Source organism: Peromyscus eremicus, chromosome 7, assembly GCF_949786415.1.
Source record: "Peromyscus eremicus chromosome 7, PerEre_H2_v1, whole genome shotgun sequence".
Taxonomy (NCBI): Eukaryota; Metazoa; Chordata; class Mammalia; order Rodentia; family Cricetidae; genus Peromyscus; species Peromyscus eremicus.
In genome coordinates this window covers 44,054,018-44,073,337 of record NC_081422.1, presented here as the reverse complement: position 1 = coordinate 44,073,337, position 19,320 = coordinate 44,054,018, and the positions used below count along the sequence as shown (strand labels likewise).

At 44.6% G+C, this 19,320-nt stretch overlaps 1 protein-coding gene across 1 annotated transcript in view; it reads left to right on the top strand.

The window, feature by feature from the left end:
• Ncam1 (neural cell adhesion molecule 1) overlaps positions 1-19,320 on the top strand; it is a 301,497-nt gene that overhangs the window by 228,832 nt on the left and 53,345 nt on the right. The window contains exons 2-7 of the mRNA XM_059267822.1: positions 8,253-8,327; positions 9,929-10,147; positions 11,031-11,174; positions 11,712-11,849; positions 12,904-13,021; positions 13,396-13,568. Coding sequence (XP_059123805.1) covers positions 8,253-8,327; positions 9,929-10,147; positions 11,031-11,174; positions 11,712-11,849; positions 12,904-13,021; positions 13,396-13,568 — 867 coding nt within the window. The remainder of the gene's footprint in view (positions 1-8,252; positions 8,328-9,928; positions 10,148-11,030; positions 11,175-11,711; positions 11,850-12,903; positions 13,022-13,395; positions 13,569-19,320) is intronic.

Sequence of the window (19,320 nt, the reverse complement as noted above, 5' to 3'; positions counted from 1 at the left end):
ACTAACTGGCTCTACAATCCCAGCCTTCCGTGATAGAGCAGCCTGAGAAGCCAAGTTATAAATAGACCATGCCTCTTGGCATACAAATATTGGGCTATGCACTCCTTGGGGAGAGGAGTTCTGGAGCATTCTTGCCCTCACCTGTTATGCACCATAGCAGACGTGGCTGCTGCCCACTCCAAAGGATTTCACTCCCAGACTGGAAATTGGACCTGGTGATACACTATGAGGATACCTCTGTCTTGATGCTTTGGCAAACACAGAAGAACAGTCAAAGTTTAAAGATATTTTAAGAAGAACAAAAAGAATGCTCTTTTTGATGGGCAGGCTGGATTCTCTGTTGGCCCAGTGCCGAATCTGTGGATCTAGCTAGAGTTTGTGTGGCTTTTGTCCCTGCTTGGTGTTCCTTTGAGTGTTGGATATGGCATTGGTGGTGGGAGTGAGGGCCTGGAAACTGTGATTCTTACTTCTGAACAAATTAACCAACATGTACATTGTCTTGCTCTCTACTGAAAAGCGCAAGGCATGTGACCTGACCTGTTAGTTGTGTTTTCTAGCTGCTAGGTACTTTGGGGTCCAGCAACCTCAGTTTTGAGCCATTGACAATTTTTATTCGTGTGTGTGTGTGTGTGTGTGTGTGTGTGTGTGTGTGTGTGTACTATGTATATTATGACGGTGTAGACAGTATATGGAGATCAAAGGAAACCTGCCATTGCCTTCTACCTGGTTTTGAGACAGGATTTCTTATTGACTGCCGCTACACATGCCAGGCTGTATGATCCTTCACAAACTTCGGGATATTTATTCTCCAGTCTCTGCCTCCCATCTCCATAGGAACGCTGGAATTACAGATACACATCCAGCGTTACATGGGTTCTGGAATCTCAACTAAGGTCCTCACATTTGCATGGCAAGTGCTTACCCACTGAGCCATTGACCCAATCCCATTATCTTTTTTCCAACAAAGTGAAATCATCCGATTTTTAAAGTTAGAACTAATAAGATGATAATGTGACCCAACAAACTCAGGAGACCAGGAGTTCTGAAGGATTATTGAAGTCCAGAGGTCAAGGGGGCTGTAACCATTATAGAGCTTGACTCGAGGTTCTGATTTGAAGACAGACCCATGGACTCGAACTAGCAGACAACTGGCCTCATTCACAGCAGCTCCTGTAATGTAGTATGCTAAGAAATAGTACTGCTTGCTCTGACAAGGTGGCTTCTGTTCTTTGGTTTCCCTCATTCCAAAAGGATAGACATTTTTTGGATGATGGGATCTATTTGATTAATCTTGGAGACCTCGGTTGTTGTGGTACTCAACATTATTCTTCCTTGTTCCAACCTTATTGTATAAATGATGATTATGTAGAACACTGAAGATTTCTGAGGCCACAACAATTTAGTCACTTTCTCCACTGCCTTGTTGAGCTGAGTCGTGAGAACTAGGGAGGTTAGGGGGACTTTTCACCAAGACCGCTTGCTGCATGGCTTTGAACAGGTAACAATGTCAGATTTCAATAAGTTTATTAAAACGCTAAGTTCTGGAAATCTGCTCAGTATATAAACATAAAGAGCCCCGTGTCTCTTGCCAGTGAATTTGGTTTAAATCTGCTTGTACTGTATGCAGCCTGCCTGGGTGGCTGGTCTTTGCTCCAGGCATTCCAGTTTCTCCATCCCACTGGCTTAAACGTGAAACCATCTCGGCTGTCACTGGCAGCCATCTCTGACCTCTCTTCTAGTCTGAGGGTCTGCTCTCACACATCAGCTGTGTTCCAGTGTTCATGACCAGAAGAAACTTCAGCTGTACTGAGAGGGTTCCTTCACTCTCTAGCTTGTCTTCTGTCTTAACAGAAACCCAAGGACCATGATCCTGTGGGAACATTGCAAGGAGCGTATTGAAGGGGTTTGGTTATAGATTCATCACCACTGACCTGGAAACCTAGCTGCATCACTTCTGGATATTCAGATTTAAACAAAAATTAGATTGGAGTCTCTTGCTGGAAGGTTCGCAGTGCTCATAGGGCTTTTGGGTGATTCCAGTTCTGCTGCGAACCAGTTGTAAGCACTGGTGTTTCCAGTGGCCACTGGAATGTAGTCTTCCATGTTGATGCCATTCTATACAACAGGAAATCAAAATCTCTAAGAACATGTACTTTATAAGGTCTCTAAAATAGCGCCTGCTTTGGGCTTTATATTTGAATGTTTACCTCATTTTCTCCAGAGCAGCTACTGCCAATAGTAGCTCAAGCCACAACTGTAGGGCTGGTATGAGTGACACCCCTGTGCCATCTAGTAACGTATTAATCCATTTTCCCTTAAATCAGATAAATTTACTCCTACCAAGTTACTCTTCCAATAGTATGAATCTGACATTTGGACTTATTCCATTAGTACACATATACACATTTGTATAAGCTCTCAGTGGTTGTGTCCGAACATGCACATAGATATAAACATAAACACATGCACACACACATACCTTAGTTGACTTTGAAGATGTTAGCTATGATAGTATACAAGAAATTTCTACTGTCTCATTCCTGCTGTTACAAACATTATTGGGTATTTTATTTGTGATTGTGGGGGTAGTTTAGATCGTGTGTGTGTGTGTGTGTGTGTGTGTGTGTGTGTGTGTATGTGTATGTGTATGTGTGTGCGCGCACGCGCGCGTGCGCACACGTATGTATGTTTGGCACTATATAAAATATCTTTCTAAATCAGTTCAATACCCACATGAGGTCTATAGGGTCAGTGTGCTGATTTAGAGATTAAAGAATATGGACTTAGATTCACCTGCCAATCAGCTCTGTTACTAAGTGTCTGACTGGAACTCAGACTGTCTCCCCGAATCCAGAACCTGAGTCTTTAACCACAACTGTCTCCTATTTAGTTCTGTGACAATCCAAGCATGTAAGTTCAGCCTCGCTGTTTTTATAGACTAGAGCAATGAGGCCAAGGTGAAAGGATCCATCCAGAGCACTGCTCAGTGTTTCCATTATTGTGTTTTGGCTCTGACTGAATTCAGCATCTTCCAAATAAATAAATTAATGCAAAAAGCAGAACTAGGCTACTTATCCACAGCTTAGATCATTTGGGAAAGAAATTTTATTTTTAAGCCATAAAGGAAAACATTGCTTTCCTCAAACTGAAATAATCTTACTGGGAAGGGTAGTTTCTAGAGGTGATGCACAGAATATACAAGTATTAGGAGCTTATTATGTGATTTTCCATATATTAATTCACATACCTTTCCAAAGCTGTGGGGAGTTTTATTTTCTCTGTTTTACAGAGGAGGCACAGAGAGGTTAAGTAACTTGGCTATGGTCACACAGCTAACACACGATCAAACTGAGATCACATTCCAGCAGATGAACTGAAGCTGAGCCTTAAGCACTCAGCGTGACTACCACATTAATTGTTTTACTTTCTTTGAGTTCCATGTGTTTAGTTGTAAGAGAAAAGGTCACTATCAGTAGGTGCTCAAAGTTCCTATGTTCCTGTCCTGGTTGTCTGTGGCTGGAATTAGAGCAACTATGGTCACCAGAAAAGGCCCCCTAGTTATACACAGAACAACAAAACCACATCTCTCCACCAAGGTGACTGCTTATAGCAACATTTAAGGCTTATTTCTAAAACAACAACTAACAAAATAAACATAAAAGCTACAATTCAACACCTTTTTCAGAAATCCTTGGCCGTTATTAAATAGGTTCTAGAAAATTCCTTCATCTCATGCATAGTCACTAAGCAGAGCAATCCTCTGTAATTTATCCATCTTAAATTGATTAATCATAAGACATCTTCCTCAGCAGTTCCCACTTTGGCCCTGGGCCCACACACAGATGCAGTCTCATCTTTCCCAATGTCTTCATAACCTCCCAACATGGCAGTACTTCCAAGTGGCCACAAAGACCTGAGTTCACTTTCTGCCTGAAGCTCCTACCCCACAAACACATTAGAATCTGAGAAGAAAACCAGTAAAATTAAACTGCTGTGAAAAGATGCTGATTTAAGCAAAATCCATAACTCCTTTGGAAGTCAGAATGATTCTTTGCTGTCGCTTTAGCTAACAAGATCCCCACCCCTCCTGATAAGTACCTTAGCATCGTTTATGAACTGGAATTTTCATTCACTTTTCTTCAATAACTATGACTTTATAGCCTACTTTTACTAGGAGTCTGGGAGTTATAAAACATCTATCTACACCTAAAAGAGCAAGCATTGCTTCCAGAACATTCATCAACTAGAGAGAGAGAGAGAGAGAGAGAGAGAGAGAGAGAGAGAGAGAGAGAGAGAGAGAGAGAGAGAATGACAAATCTAAGCACTCTCCCATAGACTTATTTATGTGAGATAAGGAGAGGTGGGCCATTCCTTTGTTCACAGGGAGTAACATAGTATGAGGGAAATGGCTGGGGCGCTGGGCTTTGTCCATTGTGACCTTGAATCTTGAGCATTAATTAAGGCCTTGGGCTTCTGCTCCCCCATCTGTCAAATGGGAGTCATATTATCATCTGTGAGCAAAGAGGACAGTTATCATTAACCACAGGGAAATGGTGACAGCAATATAATTGAAATGCATTTATACAAAATACTATATCTAACCCATGATTTGGAGAGAGAGAGAAAGAACAATGAATGGGAACAAGTTACAATAAACCTATTTGGATGCTTCTAAAAGGTTCTAGGAGCCTAGAGAGATAGAACTTGATCTGCAAGGATCCATGTGGAAAAGCCTGGTGTGATTGTGTGTACTTGTAATACAGTGCTGGGGAGGTGAAGGCAGGTGGATCCTTGGGGCTTGCTGGCCAGCCTAACTAGCCTAATTCAATGAGTTCCAGGCCAATGAGAGATGCTGTCCTCAAAAATCAAAGTGGATGCTTCCTGAATAATGACACCTGAGATTGAATTCTGATCTACACACCACTACCACCACCACCACCACCACACAAGCGCATGCGCACACACACACACACACACACACACACACACACACACACAGGCTCAAAGTGGTTAAAAAATGGAGACATATGAGTGGGAGCGTTAGAATTAGATGATGTTCATTCATTCGTTCTTGGTTGAGTTGCTCATCATCTAAGTGAAGTATTTCATTTCCTGCATCTCAGTTTCCTCTCCTGCAAATGACACAGCGCCCTGCCCTCTGCCTGCCTTTTTTATCTCTCTGAACTGTTAGTGGATTGATATAAGAATGAAACGCCTTTTGTAAAGCTGATAGTGCAGGCTAACTGCAGGTGGGCTTAACATGGACAATGTTATCCCAGCCAGCGAAGCCCACCCAGGTCCAAACACCTGGGGTTGGGAGTGTTAGTCTTCATGTGCAGCTTGGATGACAGTGTTTATGCAGAGAAGGTTGAAGCAAAGCAGGGCATGAGGCTCGTGATGAGAGAGCAACGCTTCCATATGTCTTTAAAGGTGTGCGTTGTGCCCGCTTAGGAAACGATCTTGCACACACAACTAGAAGAAGGTGAGACACAGTTCTGGAGATTTTACTGCAAACAATGAAAAGTAGCCATAGAGGTGTGGAGGGAAGGAGCAAGCAGCGGAGGCAGGGGATTTGGAGTTTAGAGTTTAGAGTTTACCATGGGGTTTCCACTTCTCGTTATTAGACCTAATATTTCAAGGTTTAGCATGTGCAGGAGAATAATGTGCCACTGACCACAGTCTAAAACCTCCAAATATTATTTGCAGAGTGTCTAGGCTCCTCTGTCTCAGGCCTGTCTGTGCTTTGAGAGAGAAATCAGGCTCTTTTCCTTGTGTGCAAAGGGCCAGCAGTCTCCACGGAAGACTGCTGTTTTTAGAACTGATGATAAATGTGTGTGAGGAATCCCATTAAGCTGGGAATTCCTTTGAAATTCGCATTTCTCTTTCTCTCAGTTGTCCATAGATAGATCTTGGCCACATTTGGGTATGAAAGCTCTTCAGCCTGACTCCCCCTTGAGAGTCATGTTCTTTTTTGAAAGGAGCTTTTTTTTAAAAAGTGAAGGCTGTTTTTTCACTCAGAATAAGAATATTCTCCAGCAGTGAGGGTATTGAAGTAACAGGATCCATATGTTGAGGCCGACAGCTAATGCTGAGCATATGGGCCAGTGAACTTGGCAGACAGAAGTATGCCTCTGCTTTTAGACAATGCCCTGGAAACTCCACCAAAGGAATATTGCTCAGGTGAGTCATGGTGGAGGCACAGCTCCTGGACTTCAAAGTACCATCCATTCCATGAAGTGTGAGCCACCAAAAGCAATGAAAGAGGTCCTGGTTGGCCTTCAAATTCATAGCTCTGGCCTGTAGCCTTCTCTATTAAAGCCCCAAGCTATCAGAATAGCAGAGGGGCTTAACCCTGGGCTTTCTATTCTCCCTAAGAAATGGCCATGCTAAGCATACCCAGATGTTTTCTAACATTCAGTGGGAACATCTTTCCTCATCACAAAGATCATACTGCCAAGTGAGCAAGAACTTACCTGAGAGCCAGGAGGCCTGGGCTCCACAACATGGGCCTGTAACTCGAAATGACTGTAAGGAAACAACACTTCATGGCTCCTCCCTGCCTGGAAAGTGAAGCGGCAGGTCAGAGTGACCTCTGAGACCCCTTCCAGATGTCCCAGTGTGGAATTGAGCAGCACCTATGTCCGCTAGAGAGGGTGAAGAAAGCAACCCCAGCTGGTTGCATCTGGACCAGTGGACTTGGCCCTGGCCACTACCATGTCCCAGTACAGCTGTATCTGCCGAGGGCTATGTACAGAAAGGTGGAGGTTGGGGAGGACAAGATCTTGGGTAAGAATTAAGCCTTGACCCCCAGACTGGTTGGCAACAGCAAAGTGGAGGTGATATCACTCCCTAGATTATTTCACTATTTCCTCCAGTTCAGCATTTGAATGTGCCCAATCCCAGCCTCTCATCCGTAGAGGAGAGCTCAGCCCCCTCCCCTCCTTGACCCTGTACCCTTTTCCTTACCCCTTTCCTCCTTCCATTTTTTTTTTCTCCATGCTGGCTCCCTTTCCCCCTAAAGCCTCTGCTGAATTTCTCAGAACCTGCCTTGTCTGTCAGTGGGATGGTTAGGAAAGCTTTCCCCCCACTACTCTGTCCCTCCACACACACACACACACCCTGTGCATTCCCTTTCCAGCCCCAGGCAGGCCCTTTGATCCCTGTATTCTGCTGAGCACAACTGTGGTCTCTTGTCTCATGAGCCCATACTCAGAGCTGCTGCACCAGCCCTGCCTGCAAGCTGGTCACCATGGCAACGTGCTTTCCCTCCATTATACTGTGAACAGAAAATGGCTGTTGGAAGGAAGAGCTCAGAGTCTCTATGACCCAGGCTGTTTGTTGCTGGGTTTTTTTTTTTTGGGGGGGGGGGTAAGTTGGTGGGGGTGGTTCTTGCTTCGTAATGGCTCTGAGGCACTCTCTCCATAGAACCCAATGTGTACTAGCCTTCCCTTTTCAAATTTGCTTAAAGAGAGCAGAGGCAAAAGGAAGTTGATTTCAAATGAATAAAGCATTCCGTTTTCCTATGCTAAAACTGAGTTTTCATGAACAGTTGTTATCTGCTCTAAGGAGATAAACGAGGCGCCGAGTGAAGCGGGCATTGGTGAGATCCGGTGTTATGTATTTTTTCTTATCAGTGGCGTGGGGAGACTGAGCGTATGGATATTGAAATAGAAATTCAAGAAAAGTAGCCAAGAGATGCAAAGACTTCCACAAAACGCACTGTGGGATTTCAGGCGCACAGCAGACTGACTGGCGTGCTGATGTTATTTCTAGCTCTGGGGATGGGCGTGATGGTTTTATGTTGCAGGGTAAGGTGGACTCTCATCAGCACCCCTGATGATTCACAGTGATCAAGCATGGTAGCATAGGCAAGCTATCCCTACACATAGTTCTGGGGTGATAAGCTGACTGCTCTTAACAGCCTAGAGACACTGCGGACTGACACCCAAAAGGAACTGGCTAGCTGGCTCTTTCTGTGAATACAAAGCATACTTGTTTAGTCAGTCCCCCAGGGGACCCCTTGCACTCTGACAGCAGACAGCAGTGCCATGTAGGAGTGGTCTGGGCTGCGTCTACTTCTGGCTGCAGTGGGAAGTCACTTTGATAGTCCCAAGTTCTCAGAAGCCAAATAAACCTTGTAGCCTTTTTTAAGCTAAGTTTGAAAAAACCCCATTTTTGAATGAAAGCTCTGGGGTTTGATATCAAAATTTTAAAGGTGTGTTTGATCTCAACTTTTTCTTTTTCTTTTCCAGTTTCCCTGCAAGTGGATATTGTTCCCAGCCAAGGAGAAATCAGCGTTGGAGAGTCCAAATTCTTCCTGTGTCAAGGCAAGTGTCCCGGGTCCCATCACATCCCAAAGCTTGCCTCCAAAACCTATTGCTCAAGAGTGGAAGCTGGGAGTGCTAGGCCTAGAATTCTGACCACTGCTCTCCTCTTGGTGAGCAGTGTAACCACTGCAGACCATTCTCAGAGACTTTCTCCTCATAGTGACGTGCTGTCTATATTTCTGCTTGACACTGGAGCATCTCAAAGGGGTTTGTAGGAAAACCAGCATATACCCTAGAGGGTGAATCATCTCAGGTCTTGTATCTTGTCTATAGCACAGTTCTGGAATGCAGTGTGAACTTAGGAAGAATGTCTCCATAGATCAGGTTAAGGTTCATTTCTTAGAGTAACTCAGACCTCAAAAATCCAAAGTTTTGACAGTGCATTGAATATGAGTAGCACTGGTTGTGAAGACACCTTTCTTGGTTTTCCACGACTGTTCCAAATACCCAACACGTTCTGTCCATCACCATCACACACGTATACAACTCTGGGATATGTGAGAGCTGCTATTCTTATTGCTTCCTTAGGATGTAGATCCCTGATAATAATCGGGAACTATCCAGTAGAGAGAAGAATATGGAATTAGGCCTCAAGGCAGTTGTAGATGCCATGCTGGGGATTTGGAAATGTAACAGAAACAGGAATGAACTGAACTAGGGGTGAGCTGTGGCATTTAACAAGTGGCTTTGGGCGGAAAGGAGCTTGAACTGCCACCAGGATTTGCATCCGATCAGAGGGCTGTAGCCGATGGAAACATTTGCTCCAGCTCTGCTGTCATTACAGCAGTTTCAATGATCTGAAGATAGAGCTTTAGTGCCCACAGCACATCTTGCAAATTGTGATATTTATTGAAAGCATGATGGGCCCCAAAAGGAAGACTGCATTTCTCTGCCAAGCATCTGCACAGAGCTAGGCGGGGCAGGCTGGTACCTCCATACAGGTAGTAGGACAAAGAAGAAGCATTGGCTTGGAGATCCCTCCACCTTGACCCAGCCTTGCTTCTGGGCAGCTGAGCAATAGTCATGCCCCTCACAGGTGCCCAGAGAGAGAGAAGAATTGCTGATGTTCTCTCTCCTCAGAGCATGGAAGGGGTTGACTGTGGCAACAGACATCAGAATGTCACTCATAAAATTGCCACAGTCAAAATGGCTGGAATCTTAACTCTTGGACTATCTTCAACTCAGAAGATGACCAGTCTCCACCCTTTACATCCTGATCAATTGGTTCAGGCCAACTACGTCCTGGAGCTCAGAGCTCAGATAAGCTAACCCTCCTTATTTCCCATCCCATAATACACATTCATCCCTAGCTTAGTGCATGGGACATAGTGGGTTTACAGCAAATACTGTCCCTCTCCAAGGGCAGGACCACTAAAAAAAAATTACAGGCACGGGTAGCTGGTGAATTCTTTCAACTCTAAGAGATGTTATTATATAATTAAACAGACTCAGAGCAGAGCTACAAAACGTTTCATGTTAGAGAGTCCTTCCCAACCTTCCAGTCTTTGCCACCAGGAATTCTTACTAGGTAGCCACTGACACTCTGGAAGGGCTTAATCTTCTCCTTTTCTGTGCTCTGAAAATAATCTCTTCCTCCTTAGTGGCAGGCGAAGCCAAAGATAAGGACATCTCCTGGTTCTCCCCTAATGGGGAAAAGCTGAGCCCAAACCAGCAGCGGATCTCGGTGGTGTGGAATGATGATGACTCCTCTACACTCACCATCTACAATGCCAATATCGACGATGCCGGCATTTACAAGTGTGTGGTCACTGGCGAGGATGGCACCCAGTCTGAGGCCACGGTCAACGTGAAGATCTTCCGTAAGAGCCTCATATGTACTCTCCACTCCCACCTTTCTTAGAAAGATACCTGGCTGGGTAGCAAAAGCAGAGAGAGGGCAACAGGAGGACCAGTAAGGGCCTGGGAATTCCTTTTCTGTCTCTGAGTTGCTAAGAGTTCTGGTACACTCTCAAATGGTCCATGGTCAGTCCATGTTTCCACCAGTCTTATGAGTCTACATTCCCACTGTCCTTCATTCTCTACAAACAACACAGTTCCTAGAGGGCTATCATGAATTCTTCCGTGACTTCTAAGCGACAATGATAGACAAATGGTTCAGATTTTCTCTTCTTATCCACTACCTTTGCTGGTGATACAGCCCAATGACCTAGTGAGATGGAGTATTATATGTGAATACTTGATGCTGCTCAGAAAAAGTAGTTCCCATTGCCACTGAAAGCCAGCTTAGCAGTGACATCTCATTGCCTTCTTACCATGCATAGTGTTGGCTCAAGTCAGGATAGGTGACAGCTAGTAGGTAGGTGTTGATTATCATAGCATTTATTGCCATTCAATGGGCCCCTCATTCTTCAGAATTCTCTCTGCTGCAAGGAAGTTGGGGTGGGGTCTGAGTGGAAGACCAAAAAAATAACCAATGACCTTCACTGTCCTTATAGGATAGATGTGCCACTCATCACTGTACCTGTGTGCATCGTCACTACAGCAGGGAGCCCGTTCCCCTCTACAGACCCCTCTTAAAGCTAGCTGTTCTGCCTCTGTCAAAGACCCAGTGCTGAGCTGAACAGGAGCCCCTCCTCCACCACTGCATAGTGGGTGGATACTGGGCTGGGATGGAAATCTAGGCAGCACAGTTCTAGTGAGAAGGTGTGGTTTCCTCACCCTGCTCCTCCTGCTGTTTTTCAGAGAAGCTCATGTTCAAGAACGCACCAACCCCACAGGAGTTCAAGGAAGGAGAAGATGCGGTGATTGTGTGTGATGTGGTCAGCTCTCTGCCCCCAACCATCATCTGGAAGCACAAAGGCCGAGACGTTATCCTGAAAAAAGATGGTAAGACCTGAGTTTCCATGAGCCATCGGGTACCCTAAATTTCCACCCCTACCCAGTCCCTGGGGCATTCCATCTAAATACAGATTCAGGGTCCCAGGACCCACATGCAATTTCTGGGTCCCAAACAGATGTATACCAGTAACTGGTGTGTTTGGGCATCTAGTTGTCTCTCCAAAGCAAAAGACACATCCCTAGTAGACTTGACCTCATCTGTATTTCAGGGCCAGGAGTGACTTTTCTCATTTCAGCCTAAACCCCAACCCTGAAGATAAGAAAAAGGATGTGATAACCAGGTTGTGTCATGTGTCTGTAATCCCAGCATGCAGAAACTGATATGGAGAACGTCTGCATGCTTGAGGCTAGCCTGGGCTACACAGTGAATGCCAGGCCAGAATGGACTACAGTGTAAAACTCTGTCTCATAAAGAACAAAACACAGAACCAATGAAAGGCAAGAGCAAGAGGCTCAGCTGCTTGCTTGGATGACTGTGGAGTTCTCCGGCTGACCTTGATTGATCCTGCCTCTTGTCTCTTCCAGTCCGATTCATAGTCCTGTCCAACAACTACCTGCAGATCCGGGGCATCAAGAAGACAGATGAGGGCACTTACCGCTGTGAGGGCAGAATCCTGGCCCGGGGGGAGATCAACTTCAAGGACATTCAGGTCATTGTGAATGGTGAGGAGATCTGTCCTTCCTGTTCTCTCCATCACTACAACTAAGGTTCCCCAGTGACCTTCTTTCTCTCCCAGGTCCTCTTGGGTGTAGACCTGTTCTGACTTATTTCTGCATCTCAGCAGAATTTCCCCCCAATATCAGAACCTCTGAGAGGGGGACATTCTCACATTAACACACTAGTTTTTGGTGTCTCCCCCCAATTGTAGATATTAAATGCCCTTCATTGTCTTGCGGGACTTAAAACTAATAAATCCCTCTTCATCCCCAGTGTCCTTGATGTTACCATCATTAGGAAGTTAGTCCCCTTGGTTTGATGGGCAGAGAAAATATTGCAATCAATTCAGATCTCAGAATAGTCAACATTATGGTCCGTGGGCTTATTAATCTTAATTTGCAGTGTCAAATAAACACACCCGTAGCATCGATCTGACATTTGCAAGATGTTTACAGGAAATTATAATGTCAGTACTAAGAAAATAAGTAAATCGCATTTGAATTGTTTTGGTTATTGATATGTGTTTTCTTGCCAAACTCTCCCCCTCTCATTCCTTCAGTGGAAACACTTTGTGCACAAGGGTGTTTATGACAGTTGCAGAGAAATGCCACTCTGCTGAGCTGGTATCTTTTGGAAGCATACCAACCTGAAAACCACCAGGAACTGCATTTTCTAACTTTTGCCAGTATGGAGAGCCTCCTTTTAACATTGAGTCCCACCAGCCCTTGTAGTTATGTAGCATATATTGATTAAGAAAAAACACCATAGCAAATAGCCACTGTAAATCAAATACCACATGAACATGAGTTAAGAGGTAATATAGCAGCTGGACTCCTAAAAACAATAATGCACGTTTGTGGGCAAATTTTTGTTTGGTTTACATTAATTATTTAGAATGCCATTGAGTTTAGATCACTTACACTAATGCTGTGGCTATCCAGGTCTCTTACCCCCCAGGTGGTGACTATGTGACTTGCTGGCCCCCAAATTCCTCTTCTCAGGGTCATCAGGTACTTTTAAGTTGTGTACAACTACCCCTGACATGCTTCTTTCCTTCAGTACCGCCCACTGTCCAGGCCAGACAGAGCATCGTGAATGCCACTGCTAACCTGGGCCAGTCCGTCACCCTGGTGTGCGATGCTGATGGGTTCCCAGAGCCTACCATGAGCTGGACAAAGTAAGAAACTGGCTTGTGCCTTGTGTCATGGGTGAGAGGAGAAGGGAACCCATGGTTCTTTTCTGGGATGTTCTCTTGCTCTGTGTCTTCAATTATTGTTTCATTTTCAGTCTTGTGGGGGCAGGTCCAGAGGGTGTGGTGGAGCTGATTCTTTGAATCCTTTATGAGAGATATTGACAGTCTTTGCACAGGCTCCCAAGACTGGGGAGAAGCATAAAAAGCATGTAACAGTAAATGCTACTCAAATGTCTTCTCCCTCTATGTAGACTGAACCTGTCCCATCAGCGCAGTCTGCATTCTGTAGAAACTGATTGGAAAGAAACCTCTTAACTCCATGCTCAGAATCATCCCCTTTACATTTCTGAACTGTATAGGGATGGGGAACCCATTGAAACCGAGGAGGAAGATGATGAGAAGCACATCTTCAATGATGACAGTTCTGAGCTGACTATCAGGAACGTGGACAAAAATGACGAGGCTGAGTATGTCTGCATCGCTGAGAACAAGGCTGGAGAGCAGGATGCATCTATCCACCTCAAGGTCTTTGGTAGGTACAGCGCAGTGTGGGTCAGGGTCACTGTTCAGCCACACTTCCTCCTACTCTGCACACTCTAGGCATGCCCACACTACTGCAGCAGGCATCCAAAAGGCAACCACTTGCTGCCTGCTCTGACACATAAGCCCTAGTCCAGGAAACCATTCAATAATACACAGCCTTCTAGCTGGTGTCCTTGCTCCCCACCTTGGCGCCCCTCAATCTCTTCTGCTCATGGTAACCAGAGGGCCTCCATGCCAATCCTCTTTTCAAGATCCCTATTGCTGCTGAAGTAAACTCCACACTAATCTCATGGCCCAGTATACCCTAACTTGTACTCTAGCCCCAGCTTTTCCTCCGTCTGCTTCATAGAGAAAGCTTTCCAACTACACCAGCCTCCTTTCTGTCTCTGCCTCACACCAAGCTAATTCCCTAACTTCAGGACATTGCTTTTGAGGCTATTCTGCTTGGAGTATTGTTGCCTAAGACAGACCTGCTCTGAGCGGCCTTCTTGTTATCATCAGGCAGACCTCAGCTCAGGCACGTTTTCGTGAATCCTTCCCTCACCTCGTCTCTGCTGTTGCCTCTCCCCATCCAAGCTATCACCCTCCTGACCACCCTCAGGACTCACTGTATCTTCTCCACTCACCTAACAAGTCCTGAACCAATCCTCTTGACATGTTTCTCTCCAGTCTCCATTAGCATTCAAAGTGTATTGGGAGCATGCTGGCTGTTTTATACATTGCTTTATCCCTGGTTCTCAAAACAGCTCCAGACTCACGATACCTTAGTAAATAGTAGCCCTTGACGGGTTGCCTCACCTTTTTCCCCCTCCTTTACTGGCCTGTGTGCCACTGTGTGTCATAGGAAGTCACAGAAAAAGCTTTCATATCTCCATCTGCTTTGTTCTTATAAATTCGGCAACTTCCAGGCATTTCAGAATTGAAATGCGTTTTTGGCCTGCTTGTGGGAGAAAAAAGGATTTGTTGCAAAGAAGGTCTCTGCTTCTCTGTCTAGAAAGCACAGATAAAATGCTGTATGGTAGACCGTGCTGGTGAACACCAGGCCAGAGAGGCCTCTCTGGTGCCTGTCCCTCCCATGGGGTTAAAATGTATACCTAGGAGCCAGTATTGGGACCTGCTTGCTTAGTTTGATGAAGAGATCTGTCTGTAAACATACTGTTGAAAATCAGATGCTTTTATGCAGATGGCCCTGGTCATCACAGATGAGTCTTCTCCGTGGATTGATGACAACTGGGTCTACAAATAGGTCATGAGAAGGAACACAAAACGTCATGAAAAAAACGTGCTTAGGTGTGTGTGCACGTGTTTGCATATATGTGTGTGTGCAGCTGCACATAGATGTCCATGAGGATGGAACCAAAGGTCAACCTTGGGTGTCATTCCTCAGGTGCTGTCCACCTTGTTGGGGAGATGGGGGTCTCATTAAGCTACTGCTTACTAAGTTAGCGAGGCTAGTTACCAGCAAGTTCCGGGGATCTGTCTGTCTTCACCTCCCCAAGGGCTGAGATTACAAATCTGGCTGACTGTGCCAGGGTTTCTTTTATGTGGGTTTGAGGATCAGACTAAGATCCTCACCTTTGCAAAGCAGATACTTTACTGGCTAAGCTGTCTTCCTAGCCCATAAAAAAAAAAATCATTCTCAATGGTGTTTTCTCTCTACTTCAGATTAATCTACCCCTCCAATCATTCTGTTTTCTAGATTATAGAGAAGGGCAGGTGCATTTGTTAATTTATCCCTTCATTTAAGAAATATTGAGCGCCTTTGCAGCTAGATAGAGTGCCTAGAGAGATAAGTGAAATTGGACTGTGAGAAACACAAAGATAGAGATAGACATATAAACATACAAAAGAGGATAGATAGTGTCAATCAGCACTATCCACTTGAGTGTTTACTGTGAGTCCGGTCATTGCCAAGTTTAAAATACAGTATCATGGAGTCTGTTCTCATCAGTAGATTCACAGGCACGTGGAGATGTCCAACACTGACATTTGAAATGACAGCCCCCTATAATGTCTCCATAGCAACAGCATGGTGGTGTTTTATAGGAAAGATTTCCTATCCTGTGTGGCATCAGTTAGTCATCAAAATGATGCACTACTTCATTTCCAATGGTGGGACAAGTGCTTCAGGCATTGCTTGGAAAGCACATGCTGAGCTGCTGGGGACAGGGACTCTGCCTGGCTGGCTTACACACATGCCTCCAGCGCCTAGGACAGTTGGCAGGAGCAGTTGAATAACTGAAAGAATAGCCATTAGTTCATGCTACTGAAGCATGACCCATGTCATAGGGAGATGATCCTGGGATAAAGTTATCCTCTCTTGTTTCTGGGGAACCATTAAAGTAATAATAATAATAATAATAATAATAATAATAATAATAATAATAGTACCCAATACGGAAGTAGCATTTGTTCCATGACCTGCCAAATAACCACAAATTAGCCTTTGCAATCCTCACCACAGCCCTCTGAGGTAGACTCAATTATTGGTCCTATTTTACAAATGACACACAGAGTTCAGGTGCTCCTCATAAGGAACCATGATTCAAAGCAAAACAATGGCTTCTTGGTTCACACCCTGGGAAAGCAGTGATGGCTACATCTCCATGCAGTCAGTAGGCACATATGCTAACTGCATGCATAAGAAATGGAAGAAATGGATAGGAATATGAGATACCATGTGCTGTCCCTCGACCACAAAGCTGCTCATAGGTCCTCTAGATGCTTTCCACTTGCAAGTCCTTTTTACTGAGAAATTTTTAAACAGCCTTATTTTAAAACTGTGGTTTTGGTATACATATACTTTTCCACTTATTAAAAACTGAAAGCACATTTGCATACCAATGAGATGGGCATGCTTGTTTATTTAATAAAGAATTAAATCTTGGCTGAATATTTGATATTACAGAACACAGAATGTCTTCAGTGTTCTTCAGTGTTGCTTGATGTTTTTGTTTATAATCATCAAGGCTGAGAACACCACTTTGCATAAATACACAGTACAAAATGGCAGGAATTTGTTTAGGACCATTTCAGAAATTGTTGGAAATGCTGTCTCCAATCCCAAGCCAAAACTCATTGAATAATTTTTCTGTGAAACTCAAGTCAGCAACTCAAACAGCAATTTTTAAAATCGAGCATTCTATCCAAATCAAGCAATACTATCCAAAGATACACTAATTCGATACTTACATGCTGAGGAATGATGGTAGGAAAATATTTGAAGTCATTGTTTTCCATAATTAAGCCATTATGCTTCTGTAAGAGCAGAAAACTTTGCATGTGTAGTAAAAACACTACAATTCATAACATACAATAGTCTTGAAGCTGAGCCTGAGGCTTTGCAGCCAGTGCTTGTTGGTATTGTGTGATGGGAGGGCATGTACATGCTGAGCATTCAGAACCAAGGCTGCAGTGAAGCCACACAATGCAACATGGGCAAACACTGACAGAAGCAACTTAGATTCACTGTGCATTTGATTTTGAATTAATTTCTGGTCTTTTCCTGTCCAGAAACATTTTACTATTGCCAAATTTTATTATAACTTCTGCTTTGCAATTGTGTAATTTCATAGGGTCATTTAAGCATTTAAGAAGCTGCTCTGTGGAACCTACTCAGCTCTATCATGGATGGCTGAGAACAGCTCTTGTTCCTCTTCCAGACCCTTTTGGTGGCACTGATTGACTCAGGCAGGAAGGACAGGTAGCAAATGAGGAGTCGTGTGGGGCCATGGGAGAATGAACAGAATGGATAAGGCCAGGGGAAGTGGCAAGGAAAAGAGAAATTAGGATGGAGAAACAGGCAAGGCGGGATGTGTTTCCCCAGTCTGCATTCTAAATGAACACAATCATGCCTACATCTCTACACTCCTGAGCATCTGCATCTGCACACACACCACCACCACTTCTTTCCCAAGACTGTTAGAGTGTTCTCTAGACAGCACAGTGGGGCAAGCAGAGAGAGGTAGCTGAGCTCTTAGACAAGTCAGCAAGGAAATCATGGATCTGTAACAACTGTATCAAATCCAGAATCAGCATCCTCCACAATGCTGCAAGAAGAGCTCCTTCAGCTCTCTTGAACTCCTCTCTCTCTCCTTCTGCCTCTTAATCCCTCTTTCCCTCCTTCTTCTCTTGGTCTTCTCCATCGGTTGAGGCAACTAGCATGAGATCAAAGAGCCCGATGAAAAGGGACCAGCTGGTTAGAGCATCTTTCTTTGCTCTCAATCCTTTCCTTTCTAGATTGCTGCCATAGGTGATCACTGAGGTAGATTGAGAAGGTTTGCTCTGCAGTAGCAAAGCTTAATGGTGTTGAAGGGGAAAGAGACCTATACCTTGAGTAGCAAAGAAGAGATCAAACCTCCAATGGCTTCAGAAAGGGTAGCACAGTATGTAAAGATCATGACTAGAGCAGAAGCTGTTGTTATTGTCATTGAATGACACCCTATGATAGAGACTTGCTCTACCATGTGTTGCCTTAGTTATCAGCCAAGGGCTCCTTTCCTTAAGTAGCTGCATTCTATGTTGGCCGTGAGGTTCCATCACTGTTCTCTGTGGGTCCTTCTGAAAAGTTATTTTTTTTTTGCCTCTGCTAATGATCTGCTAATTACTTATGTCTATGCTAATGATTTTGATGTCTCCTGATGCCATGAGCTGAGGCACCTTCAGTGGTAGCAGAAGCCTTGGTTACCTGTCTCCTGTAACTAAAGCAGAACTTATGGGTGATAGCAAGAGACCACCTGGGACTGATGGAGAAAATCTCAGGGCTCTCCTTGGACTGGACTCCCAGAAACTGCGGGCACAGGAGTGGGCATGGCTATTACTGAGTGGCAAAGTGCAGAGCAGTGGACTAGTATTCACAGGCTAGTGAGAAGGGTGATTTGAATGAGAAATGTTCCCTGTGGACACTTGGTCCCAGTTGTTGGCACTGTTTGGGGGAAGTTTAGAAAGTATGGCTCTGCTGTCAGAAGTAAGTCACTGGGGGCAGGATTTAAGTGTGTATCTCCTTACCTTACTCCCAGTCGGCTTTCTCTGCTTGGTTTAAAGATGTTTGAAGATCTCAGTTTCTTGCTCCTGTTGCTCTGCCTAATGCTGGCTGCTATGAGCTCACCATGAGGGACTCGATCCCTCTGGAAGTGTAAGCCAAAACACACTCTTTCTTCTATAAATTGTCTTGGTCATGGTGTTTTATCACAGCCACAGAAAAGCAGCTCATACAAGGAGAGATACAACCGTTGGAGCCACTAAGTCTCAGGGAGGCAGAGAGACAGCAGAAGAATGTTGTAAACTCTAGGAGCTCATGCCGAACTCAAGCTGGAGCGAGGACCATGGGAAGAAGAAACTTGGAGAGATCTTTCTTGGTGCTAGCACACAGAGGGAGGGAATCTTTTACAAGTAGGAGACACTCTGCATATGTCCCTGGTTGCCCAATAATGTTTTCTGTCTCCATGAAATTATTTATAACATCCTTATTGTGTTTATTTCCTGTGGCTTAGATAAAATCCTCAGACCAAAACTTAAAGGAGAAAAAGGCTTATTTTGACTAACAGCTCCAAAGTGGATACAGCCCACCATGGTTGGGAAGGCATGACATCAGAAGCCACAAGGCCAGTCTGGCAATCAGGAAGTAGAAGGATCAAATTTCATCCACACACAGGAAGTAGACAGGAAACAGGAAGTGAGGTCCTATAAAATCTCTGCCCCGAGTGATGTACTTCCTCCAGCAGAGCTCTGCCTCTGAAAAC